Below are 13,516 nucleotides of genomic sequence, written 5' to 3' on the forward strand. Positions count from 1 at the left end.
TAGTTTATTTGGAAGAAATTTATGATTTGTTAAATTCAATTTTCTTTCATCAAAGGAATGGGGTACTGGGACTGAAGAGGCTTTACTGCTTTACGGGGACAGCTTCACAATTTCCATCAAATAAAACTTTTAATTTTTGGGAAATAGTTGATCCTCCTCTTCTCTGTCTAGTATATAAAGCTGTGTGTCCTCTGTACTTCACCTGATGATGACTTTGTAAGTCGAAACCTAGGTCGTGCATAATAAAATATAAGTAGGAGAACCAGGTATTTCCTTTCCAAGCTACAGCTAAGTAATTGGGAGCTTTTTGATTTACTACGCACCATAAAAGCTCAGCAAATGATATTAAGCATTAAGACAATGCTGATTTGCTATTTTTGTTGGAGAGGCAGGGGTCCACTAAAGAGCAGTGGACTGGGCATTCTCACAAACAGCTTTCAGGTGTTAGTGAGATACTTTAAAAAGAAAACAGTCTAAAATTTGGCAAAGTGGGGAGTGGTGGTTCCACCATGACAACACAGCCACTCACACCACCTTGCATGTGAACGGTTTTCAACCAAAAACCACAAGATTCCATTTCTCAATCCACTATATTCACACTATCCCACTCTGTATGATGTTTTTCGTTCCCAAGGATGAAAAAATACTTTTTAGGAAAACATTTTTAGACATGGATTAGGTTAAAAAAAATACTATCTTGGAACAATATATCTTTGACAGGTTTTATGAACTGCCTCCAGAAGTAGAAATAACTGGAATACTTTCAGGGTGATTAAGATATAAACTTTTAAAAATAAATACAAAATTTTTTATAACTTGTGTCCAGTATATTTTTCGTCCCCTCCTCTTACATCTTTCCATCATTCCTTCATTCATTATCACTTAATATCATCAAATAACTTCTTAGACAATTTCTGAACAAATACTATTTTAAATTAAAGACTAAAATATGAATTAGATATATATGATGGAAAATAAAATAAAACTTTTTAGAAAATTTTTTAAACCCACCTCCCCATTACTGGTCTTCACAATGAGAATTGTCGGTTCATGTTGCTCCACCCTCACAAAAAATGTGGTCAGAGAGCATCCATGCTCCTCAGTGGTGTACAAAAGGATTGGCTGGTACATCGTTATCCTCACAGGCAACCAGGACCAGAGTGTGATCAACTGCAAGATGATATTTTTTTAAATGCATGAAAGATATATAAAAATTTAGTAGACACTCACATGAACAGCGGTCACCATTGAAACCAATCTAATTATATTTGGCTCATAAAATATGAATTCCTAACCTTATCATCATGGAATTGAGCTATCACAGGTAAAAAATGATAGAATGGTTGATAATGAGTCATCGGTTTGTAGGAGTTATTTCCTATCTACAAGTATGAATTATGTAATCATATAAGATGTATAATAATCATCAATGCATAAATATTTTTAGGCAAATTGATATGAAAAGTTGGATGTCCTATAAAAAAGCTAGCTTTATGTAACCTGTAAAATAAAACTCTAAAAGTATATGATATGATATCAGGTCTGATGTGATGGACTTATCTCATAGTGATAAAAACAGGTTTTCAATTTTGCACATATGTAATCAACTAGTTTCAATAAATTACATCATTTTTCCAGTTCCTACTCAGTATGAGAAGCACATTTATATGCTCCATTTGAAAGGTATTAATAATAGCACCGAACATGCTAATGGAAAGATTTTCAACTGCCTCAACATATTTCTGCAACTAGATTGTCTTTTTTCCTTTTCAATTCGATTCTGGTGACATAAAACTTGTGCATCTGCTTCACACCTTTAACTGCAGTGAACAACTTTAATACACAGTAAACTCTTGATTATCCATGCTAATGGTTGCACAATGAGGCAAGGATAATGGAAAAACAAAAGAGATTAAATCAGTATCTTATTTATCAGAGGTGCATCAGTTTTCCATATTAACAACAACATTTTGAGTAACATTTACAATATTTCCATTATATTTAATAACTGTCAAACTGAGCAGGCCCTAGGAAACATGATGGATCAAAACTAGATATTATAATAAAATATTAGTGGAAAATTGTTCTTTTAGCACTTAAACTCTTCAACTACCAAATGTTAAGAAATTCATTCGTAACTATTGAAACAGGCAATCAATTTCATATTCTAATGAGTCATTCATACATTCTAGTAAAAAATAAATAATTTTGCATTCATTATAAAAACAAGAACTTTACCACAGATCATAAATAAAATATGCTGTCATGTATAATAATACATAAATTGGCATGCAGTCAGGTTGACTCCATCATACATGCATGGAAACAATTATGACGGAAATGCAGAAATTAATGTATATATCAAGAAAAACAATGGATATTACAGGTAATAAGTTGAGATAAAAGAACCTTCAATTAACAGTGATAGAGTGTGGGGGCCAGAGGATATTTTTTCTTGTTTGCACATTAAGTTTCATGCAAACCAGTATTTCATTAATGAGAAATCATCTGTGCTATGCAAGATAGATTAGAAAGTATGAGGCTCTTGATTTCAATTTATTGACCGACTGGCTTACTGAAACTTGATCATTCATACATCTGACTTGATCCCCTGACTACTTCCTTTCCTTTTGTCAGCCCTTTACATTTTTTTCTTACAGTGTATTCCCGTTTCTAACCATTGGTGATACTGGTTTATATGTCTTACTCCCAGGTCTTCACTACCTGTCTTTTGCAGCCTGAGTCATGTACGAGTTTGAAATTAGTAAGCCAAGTATTGCTTTTCATCATACCTGAGCTCAAATAGGTAGTTGAGAGCACTCATATCAATTAGTAGTTTTGAATATTCAAGTGATGTCTAATAGAACTCTAACATGTTTGTTAACAATAGATATGCAGTTTTAAATCCATAATTCCCAAATTTGATAGTATATAAGATGCATAGGCAAATAAAATGCACCTCTATTTTGGAAGGCATATTCAAGAGAAAAACTTTTCAAAACCTGACATTTACCTTATCTTAAATTTCTCACTATATGAAAATAACTTATCTTACATATCGACCCTAGTATCATTAATAATATAATATGTACAGGTAATAATAATTCAAAAAAATCAGCTTTTACATAACTTAATAATATTGAGCCAAGCAAAGTAGTACCAAGTAGACACACCTTGGGTAAAATTATCCAACAGTAGTGAGCATCGGGGATAACATTTAACTTCAGAAGGCCTCAGATGTTCAACCCATGCGGTGATTTGTTGAAACACTTGGGAAATACATTTGCCTAATATAAGGGTTGCTATTTATATTTTGAGCCTTGAAAACACTAAGTGCTTTAGGTGCCATCTGACCTTTCCATCTGAAAGTTTGACCCTTTTAACATCAACTTTCTTCAGAACATTTTGTCGTTTGATCATGACTTGTGTTGTCTACAGTCACTCGAAAATTTTGTCTCAGCAAAAAAATGAAGTTAACTCGTGAACACTTTCGTACGATGATTTTTTTATGACTTTCAATGAGGAAAATCAACACAGGGGTGCATCAATCAACTTACTTCCACTTTTGGCGATGAAGCCCCATCCTTTGCCACTGCAAAACACTAGTATAACCAATTCCATCGTGGCCGCCGTTTACTCGCCATCCAAAATCAGTCGTCGTGCCAAAAAACAGTGATGCTGTGCAAGAACTAGTTAAGGAAGATAGTCATGTGACTTATCGTGAGATTGAGGCATCTTTGGGGACTAGTATGAACAGCATCAATAAGATATTGCATGAACATTTAGCTGTGAAAAAAATTGGTTCGCATTGGATCCCGCATAATTTGACAACAGCTAAAAAGATGCTTGTGTCAATTGGTGCAAAGAAATGCTCCAGAAATAAAATCACGGCGTATCAAAATCTGTACACCTATAACATCTACACAGGTGGCAAATCTTGGATCTATGCATATGAGCCCGAAACAAAACAGCAATCCACCGTATGGGTCTTCCAAGACAAGCCAAATCCAACAAAAGTGATTCATGCACAAAGCACATCGAAGGAAATGATCGCCTGTTTCTTCGGAATAACTGGGCATGTGGAAATTATACCATTAGAGCAACATAGAGCCATGAATTCTAAATGGTACACGAGCATTTGTTTTCCAGAAGTGCTGGATGAAATATGGAAAAAGAAGTGGCAATGTGGGATTATTCTTCATCATGACAATGGGAGCTCTCTCAGATCGGCTGAAACAACTACCTATTCAACTGGCCAAAACGTCGAATTGATTGGTCATCCACCATACAGCCCTGATTTAGCACCAAATGACTTCTTTTTATTCCCGTTCATCAAGAAAATATTGTGTGGCCAACGTTTTTTGGTGCCTCAAGAAGCCATTGATGCATTCAATACCCATGTTTTGGAGGTACCTCAATTGGAGTGGAAGAAGTGTTACGAAAATTGGTTGGAGCGCATACAAAAGTGTATTGATTATCATGGAGAATACTTTGAAATACAATCAAGCCATTTTCAACATTAAATTACTGTCTTTTCATAACTAGGCTGAAAATATAAATAGCAACCCTTGTATGCTGTCAAATACTGTATTTATTCACAACCCAGATATTAATGAGGATACATCAATTTCATCATTATTTATCAACTTGAAAAATTAGAACCCACATATCCTAGGTTATGCATAAATTATTATATTTTTGGAAAATTGCATATGCATGTGTATTTTTATAAAATTAGCAGTTCATCCATCTTTACTCAATGCTATTTTTAATATATGAATACCATAAAAAAACTAATAAGCAAGCAACATAAGATATTCATGACAACTATTCAAATTCTACATATTACGCAGCATTATATTTTACCAGTAATGCTATCAGCCCATATTTTGACTAAGATTGTCTCCATAGCTTTCAACTGGCCCCAGTCACATAGAACATCTTTCTCCCAACATTTTTTTTTAGATGCATACTCTAACTTAATTCTGATGGTCTAACATTGTCAACTGGTATTTTCAACACTTTGTTTTTAACATAAAAAATGAAATTCTCTCAAAATATTTTGCAACAGAACTGTGGAATAAAGATAAATAAGAAATATAAACTAAGTGCCTAAAACTGACACAAGAAGGTAGTTTACCATGTAATACGGGCAACAAAAATTTTTGTCCATGTGATCACAAATTTATTCAAATTCAGAAATAAAAAAGTGGCAATTCATATGCTATTCAATGAGTAAAAGTTTACAATGTAGCAGACAACTTGAGAAATACTATACATAATGTAATTAAAAAATCAACATAGCAAGATACTAAACAGAAGAAGAGATGTGAAACTGCAGGGAGGAAAGGACTTTCTTGTACTCTTATATTTTTCAAGCCTTACGACTAAAGAACAAATTGAATTTTCTGAGACTATATCACCTGCAAACAATTGAGAAGCCCATAATCGAGACATCACTGAATTTAAGGAAAGTATTGGCATAAATCTATAAAAAAAATACCTAGAGATATTAAAACAGAAGCAAAAAAATTAAGCAACAAAAACAGGAGTAAATGGAGGCACACTGCATGCGGCAAAACTTCAAATTAAAAACTGCCAAACCTACAACAGTGCAAAAAATTAAGCAGAACTGAAAAAAAAAATACATTTAAAGTTCTACAGCTGTATGATCCAGAAGGTACCTTTTGGCATGACAAGGACACCAAAAGAACAGAGTTTACTCACGGCCTCTTGTTCCAATATTTGCGAGTTGATGGCTTGTATCGGGTATGTACCCATGGACGGGGCACGAGGCCCAGGGGAGGTAGATCCCTTAATGTGTTCATTTTATACAATCAATTATATTCAATCCCCCAGGCACAGAGTTTCCATATTCCATGCAGCATTAAAGGTAATATAAGACACACACAATAAGGTGAATAAGAGGAAGACACGAACACAGTAAACATAAGAAATACCCTTGAAAAATGGACAGACAGACAAAAGCGATTTCTTTAACCTAGCAACTTGAATAAATAACGATTCAATTCAAATCAATTAATGGAGGGAAAAAATGACAACATACATTTAATAAAAATTACCAACATTTCATCAATTTTTACCTTTTTAAACCTTTCATCCTAACAGATTAACTGACATATTTCACTGATACAGTAACCATAGGGCTCCAAAAACATGATTCCACCTCAAGTTCCATTACTCAGCATAATTGATTTTTCTCCTAAGGAACACACAAACAGAAATGTATACATGGCTCCCAAGACTATGCTTTCTTAAATATTGTGTATTATTGTCTTTTGCTAGGAAAGAGTTGCTTGAACTTACATATCCATGGAAGCTTCAAATCTTGGATATGAGGATTCGAGATGTGAATGTTTGAATCTTTCTTAAACCAAAAAGAGCTAAAATAGGTATTGTTGTTTTTAAATTTCTTAATATATGACCCATTAACTCAAGATCATTCTGTTTTTGGGATGGCTAATTAACACACATCTGGATCACTTTACGATAACTTTTCTGGGACTGACACTGATGATAAGAATGTATTATTGACATGATAATCTGCCATACAGATTTCTTATGTGCATGATATTTGCAAGAAATATTTTACATATACCTTATCAGCAAGCAAAGAGTAAAAGCCAAAGTTTTCTTTCTGATATGACAAATAATTATTAATAATTAAGACATCACTGCCATTTGGCTATATATTTATAAGTGCTTTTAGTCACCATAATACAAATATTTTATAAGCCAGAATATGTAAAAATTAGCATAAGAGGGCTCTTTTTCATGTCTGTAGAAGTGGAAAATTTTCATTTTTTTGGTATAAAATTAACACCAGAAAAAGTAAGCAACACCACCTTCATAAGATATTGCAGCTTCCTCTGGAAGTAGTTATGCCTTAAAAAGATTTCTCTATCCAAACAAGATTTTTGAAACTTGTTTTTTTATGCATAGTTTTGAATGGGTTTCCATCTTCAAGATTTTTCAGTTTCACTAATAAGTTCCTTAATGTACTCCTTTATCTTCTGCCATTTCTACTTCCAGGTAATGTTACAGTTACAACCTTCCCTCTGTGATTAATTCCCTTCAATGCATTTGAGAAACTTTTCACAGTGATTATGAACCTTTTTTCAACACAATTTTTTCAGGATCTTCTGCTGAGCATTGATCATACAGTATTTTTCTTTCAATGGAGAAAATCATCGGGAACTGATGTAATCAGGAGGTAGAAATAAATGCTGAGTTTTTTGAAAATATGTTTAATGCATAGTAGGAAATCCGTAACAAATTATATGGCTCCTCCAATACCCACTGTCTTCAATTCTTACTGCAGTCATTACAACAGACAGGTGCCTGACTCTATGTCATGTGTTTGGTAACTATAAAGTTGGAAGTAAAAAGCAGTACCGCACGTTCCAAATTATCTAGAATATACTTTCATGGGTAAATCCAAACTTCACTCAACGTATAATCAAAAATAATGTACACCACCTTAGCAATACAAAAATAAGTTTTGCTCAAAAAACTATTGAATTCTTTAAAATTCTGTACATTAAATCCTCTTGCTTCGATCTGAAATTCTGTCATGGCTTTACTAAATGAAAGAATTAACCCTTTTCATTTCTTATGATGGGTTAATTCAAAATTCCAAAGAAATCTGAATGGCCCCTTGGTCATTCAGATTTCTTCAGAGTTTTGAATTCCTTTCCGCCAGTTTAATTAGAAGTTCAAACAGTCCCTAATATTTGTTACAATACATTCTAAATTTCTAACATACAACTTGGCTTGATATTTTCCCATGACATCAATGCATAAATACAATTAACATATCTACCCCTCTTATCAGAAGATATTTGCATTTTACCCAAATACAATTCCAATTTTTTGATAGTATTTTGGTGATGGAGGAATTCGGGAAGAAAAATAACAGTAACATTTCACAGCAAACAACTTAAAAAAATTTGTTGTCTCAGGCGTAACTTTGTGGAATTTGCATAACATATTGAAATGTAATGAAATAATTGACTTTGTAATTCCACACACTTTATTTAAAAATGTAATTCTCTTTTCTTCCCAGCTACATTGTAACCTTTTTACCCCTCCAACTTCCCTCTCTGACCAACCCCCTATGAGGACCACCTGATGATGACGTTCAACGTTGGAACCTGGGTCGTGTTTTTTAAATAAAGTGTGTGGAATTACAAAGTCAATTATTTAATTACATTTCAATAAACAACTTAAAGTTCACAAATTATTCCCCGGAAGATCCAACTAATTTACACTACAACTTCTCCAAGCAGTTGTCAAATTTTGAGTAAGTTACCACTTCCATTTTCATCACCTACCCCCTCCTTCCCTTCCATTTCTTTTTCTCCCCCTAACCCCTATTCTTCTAAATCCTCAGCTGTCAATCACAGGATATAATTTTTCATCTCAAATGGCCAAGAGGTTGTTGGAAGAGATATGATGATTTCCCACATATTCTGTCTATCTTTACAATGTATACTGAGGACATTAGAACATAAGTTTAAAAATATCCAAACATTTTTAAAACAATGTGTGAATTCATTTGAGACATTTTCACACAGCACAACAACTTACCTCACGTATGGTCATTGTATGTGACATCATCTGCACATTGACTTGAGATTGGCTAGTTGGCAAGTTATCAGAGGAACGAGAGCGCACCAACTGCCGATTGCCACTCAGCACCGTGCGGCTGCGTAAACTCATTTCAGTTTTTACAAATACCCTAGATATGTACACAGATCTAAGGGCACGTATCCCAAATGCAGTTCTCAGCAATTTCGATGGAGAAACCTGAAACAATGGCACACTGCAATTAATGTGATTAATCATTCCTTTATCTCAGCAATTAAAGGCTGGCTAAAAATAGGCTGTTAGCCAAGAATTACTCAAAGACTGGGTGTTCAAAGTCTAAAAAAGTATTTTATTCCAAATCAACTAAAGTACCAACTACTCTATGATATTTTAAATAATGTAAAAGAACTGTAAATGATGAGTTCAAAAAATAACATTGACAATACTTTAAGGAAGATAAAAAGCAAATGGTTAACTACTCATAACATCATTTCCGAAATACCGATTATATACCATTAGCTGACTGTCAATATGGAACAAATTTTTCTATAGAAATTATTACCCTCTAATATTTACATGGAACAATCCATTTGTGTGCAAGGAAAAAAATATTACTTTGCAAACAATATTCACTTCGGTATATATGCCTTGTAGACCTCATGGTTTGAGCAGAGTTTTGGAGAAATAATTACCAGCGGCCCTTACTTCTCAGAAATTAAAGAATTTACAATTTCAAACTGTACCAGTAAGCAGATTGTACATTATGAAAGAATAAGTTGGGCACAATCAGAAGTCTCCAACCAATTGAATACTTTCCTCAAATGGTTCAACATTTATGGCAGGGTGTTTTCATAACATAGGCAACATTTCACTTGGAAGTAACATTTTCTTCTACGGGAGACAAAGATATATTTGAATTTCATTCAAGTCAATTCTACAGAAAAGGAAAAGATATTTGTATTATATCTCTGTACTATTTATTTGTTAGTTTCACAATTAGATCTTCGGATAAAGAGGGCAGCAAGGAATATTAGGAGGGTAAAAAGCAATAGAAAGCAGAGGCTGAAATTGAGAAACAAAAAAATAATTATACCAGTATAAGTACATGCTTGATGAAAAGCTTAGCTTACGTATCTCAGTGAGAATAAGAAATATAAATTAAAAATAAAAGCGTGAGTAATGCTTGCAAGAATTTGGTGAATGTGTAGCATGCAGTAAAAGTTCAGGCTGAATGATAAAGTGAATGATTCTGTGAGTGTAAAGAAAGAAGCATGAAAGAGGATGATTATAACTAGAAGTGAGGAAGCTTGGAAGATTCCATATGATGTTCTTAAAGAGGTAAAGAATTAATGCAAAACTCTTATAAAAGTAAATATAATGAAAAGAAGGAAAAAATACCTGCAGAATCAAGGGATTATTTCAAAGGTTTGTTTAATTGTGTTGAGCATGAACATGAATCATATTCATTTGGTAGTGGCAATGAATTCGGGTGATTTTATATGAGTGAAAATGAGGTGGCAACAGTACTAAAAATTTGGAATACTGCAAAAGCTGTATGTATGGATGGAATAATTAGTGAAATGTTTAAGTTCAGGGGCAAGAAATGTATTGCTCATCTATGCAATGAGTTTAACTAATGTTTGAAGATTTAACTGTGCCTAATGATTATAAGGATTTGATAACTGAAAGAGCCACTACACTGGGTTTGGCAGCATACTTTGCTGATTTGAATTGGGTGCCAGGAAGTGAGGTTTGATCCCAAGGGGATGTGGATGGTTTAATTTGATTGGGTGGGTTGGGAATTTCCTTTCTCTTTGACTTTAGTACCGAGAAGGCAAAGTGACAGCGCATGTTTCCCGTTAAGGTTTACTTTCCTAATGGTCACTCAATCACCCCACACAGCAAGCATTCAACAGGCAATTCAATATTGCCGCCCGAGCTCATGTTCCTGGCTAAAAATAGATTGTTACATGGGTAAAAGTGTTACTGTTTGTGTTTCATTGTGAATGCACAATTATGAACATGTAGCTGTTTGATGTGTACTGTTGATTATATGGATTATTAGATCCTATTTGTTTAAGAGAATGAGGTTGCAGTTGCAGCGAATAGTGATCGCTATGTGGATAGAATCAAAGATTTTTTTCAGCCCCATCTTGATGAAATGAAAGACTGAACACAATATTAATAGACAAAGTACGAAAGAAGGGCACTTAACTGGCTTGGCAAAATTAAGAATGTAATGCAACAATTTCAGAGTGTAAACATCATTCGCCTTGACTGGGATAAGGCGAATGATTTTTACACCCTGAAATTGTTGCATTGAAATGCATTCTAGCTGATGACTTCCCTAAAAGTTACTGTTGCGGCATCTCCCAGTTTCTTGGAATTAAGAATATAGATTAGAGTCAAATCAGAGAGATACATTAAGCAGAGATGGGAAGGGATAAACTGAGAAGTCACAGGTGAATGTGGTTGAAGAGAGTTTCAAGAGAATGAGAATTAGTAGTCTCGCAAACATTAGATCATATACATTTAGCAATTTGTGATTGTGAGAGGCAAAAGAACTAAACCAGGATACGTCAGAATGGAAGAAATTAGTGACAATGAGAGAGTTTTCTGAGAGAACTTAAAAATGGTGGTCTTTTTGACTCGGCCTACACTAACATTGAATGGCATGATAGGTATGTACGTATATTATTATAACCATTTTGAATAGTAAATAATAAATGATAATTAAATAGTACTAGCGAAGACCTAAGGAATCAACTCCTTAAAACATACATACAGAGTCTACTTTCCCACAAATGCGAGATGTGGAGGAAATTTGTGGTAAAGAAGATTGGAGGCAATGGAAATATTGTGCTAACAAAGATTGGTGAAAACAAAATGGATGGAAAAAGTAAGTACTAGGAAGAGTGGATGCAGAGAGCAGGTAACAGATAAAAATTAAAAGAGGAAGAGGGAAACCAATTGGACACATCCACAGGCACCATAGCTTACTGAAGATCATATTTGAAGAAGACAAAGTGAAGGAATTATTGATGAAGGCCGAGGATGTAGTGGAAAATGTCAGTGCAAGGAGCTAGGTATGGATCGATAATTTTGCAGAGAACAGAATAGTTTGGAGAGCAGCCACGAACCAATTCTCAGGTTGATAAACCATAAGTATGAAGAATTGATTATTAAACAGGATAGATTAAAAAATTAATAAACAACTAAACTCACAAATCACCCGCAATTGCAGTACATTCATTCATACAGTTGGACACAGTGTCAAGAATGATAATTTCATTTAATTGTGACATACTACCTTGAACAAAAAGTTCCCGGAATAACCACCGTGTGGCGTGGTTCTCTCTTACCCTCCGGAACTCATATTTGACACTATAGCCTGACAAATCGTCGGGGTAATTAATTCCGAGTTAGGGATTAACACCACTGTTTGGCCTCCGGATTATCCACGGATCAAATCTTTACAGACGGATTCAAGGGAGTGGACATAAAGGTTTTTTCTTAATCCCCCAGTAAAATTCTGGACCGTAAAAAGTTACCCATTGGACAACGACTCGTGTTTTCATTATGTCATAAGTTTTAATAAGGGACATACACGTACTACCTTGATCAAAAAGTTCCCGGAATAACCACCGTGTGGCGCTCCCATCGTTCCGATTTGAGTTCTGTTTTTTTTGTTAAATTGGTACATCTGTTGTTGATATTCCCTTTAAATCTTAGTGTCATAACTTGACATTTGCAAAAGTTACGTAGCCAAGAGTACATCTATCTCTGTGTGTGTTGGCGATTTTTTACAATTTCAGAAATGGATTTAAATTTGCAACAACGAACTTGTATTAAATTTTGCGTAAAAAACGGATTTAGTGGCGCACGGACGTTGGAAATGTTGGAAAAGTGTTTCGGCAACGATTCTCTAAAAAAAACGGTCGTTTACCAGTGGCACGAGCGGTTCAGAAGTGGTCGTGAGTCAATCGAAGATGATGAACGCAGTGGCAGACCATCGACATCGAAAGTCGGTGAAAAAATTGATAAAGTAAAAGAAATGTTGGTCAATAACCGCAAATTAACCATCAGAGAAATAGCGGAGGACTTGAACATTGCCTATGGATCCGCCCAAGACATTGTGGTTAATGATTTGGGTTTCCGTCGTGTAGCAGCAAAGTTGGTTCCAAAAGACCTCAATTTCATGCAAAAAAGAGACCGTGTTGACGTCGCAAAAGACATGATTTGCGAGGCTGAATCCGATCCCACATTCATCAAAAGGATCATTACTGGAGACGAGACGTGGGTTTATGAGTACGACACGCAATCCAGACATCAGGCAAGTGAATGGCGTTCACCAAATGAGCCGAGACCAAAAAAACCACGTCGTTTTCAGTCAAAAAAGAAGGCAATGCTGACGCTTTTCATGGATTACAACGGTGTAGTGCATCATGAATTTTTGCCAGAAGGCCAGACAGTAAACAAAGAGTATTATTTGGGCGTTATGAGACGTTTGCGTGAAGCAATTCGCCGAAAGAGACCAGAAATGTGGGCAGAAAACTCGTGGATTTTGCACCATGATAACGCACCGTCGCACAGTGCTATCATTATTCGTAATTTTTTGACGAAAAATGCAACAAATACCATCCAACAGCCACCGAATTCACCTGATTTGGCTCCCTGTGACTTCTTTCTGTTCAATCGAGTTAAAAAACCATTACGGGGAACGCGTTTTAGCAGCCGAGAGGAAGTAATGGAAAAATCGCAGGAAGCACTGATGGACATACTGAAAACCGAATATAAAAAATGTTTCGAGGATTGGATCAAGCGCTGGCATAAGTGTGTTGCAGTCGATGGGGATTACTTTGAAGGGGACAATATAGATTTAGATGAATAAACTTGTATTTTTAAT

The 13,516-nt window shown here is 34.8% G+C and overlaps 1 protein-coding gene across 2 annotated transcripts in view; it reads right to left on the reverse strand.

The window, feature by feature from the left end:
* The window catches only part of sky (GTPase-activating protein skywalker), a 90,048-nt gene that overhangs the window by 6,845 nt on the left and 69,687 nt on the right, over nt 1–13,516 (reverse strand). Inside the window, exons 8-10 of one of the 2 annotated variants that reach the window (XM_071598154.1) lie at nt 8,611–8,829; nt 5,728–5,814; nt 1,012–1,170 (exon numbers count right to left, since the gene is read on the reverse strand). In XM_071598154.1, the coding sequence (XP_071454255.1) occupies nt 1,012–1,170; nt 5,728–5,814; nt 8,611–8,829 (465 nt within the window). The remainder of the gene's footprint in view (nt 1–1,011; nt 1,171–5,727; nt 5,815–8,610; nt 8,830–13,516) is intronic. The other variant, XM_071598155.1, reaches the window with a different exon arrangement.

This window comes from Hetaerina americana, unplaced genomic scaffold, assembly GCF_022747635.1.
Source record: "Hetaerina americana unplaced genomic scaffold, ioHetAmer1.1.p SCAF_9, whole genome shotgun sequence".
Lineage (NCBI taxonomy): Eukaryota > Metazoa > Arthropoda > Insecta > Odonata > Calopterygidae > Hetaerina > Hetaerina americana.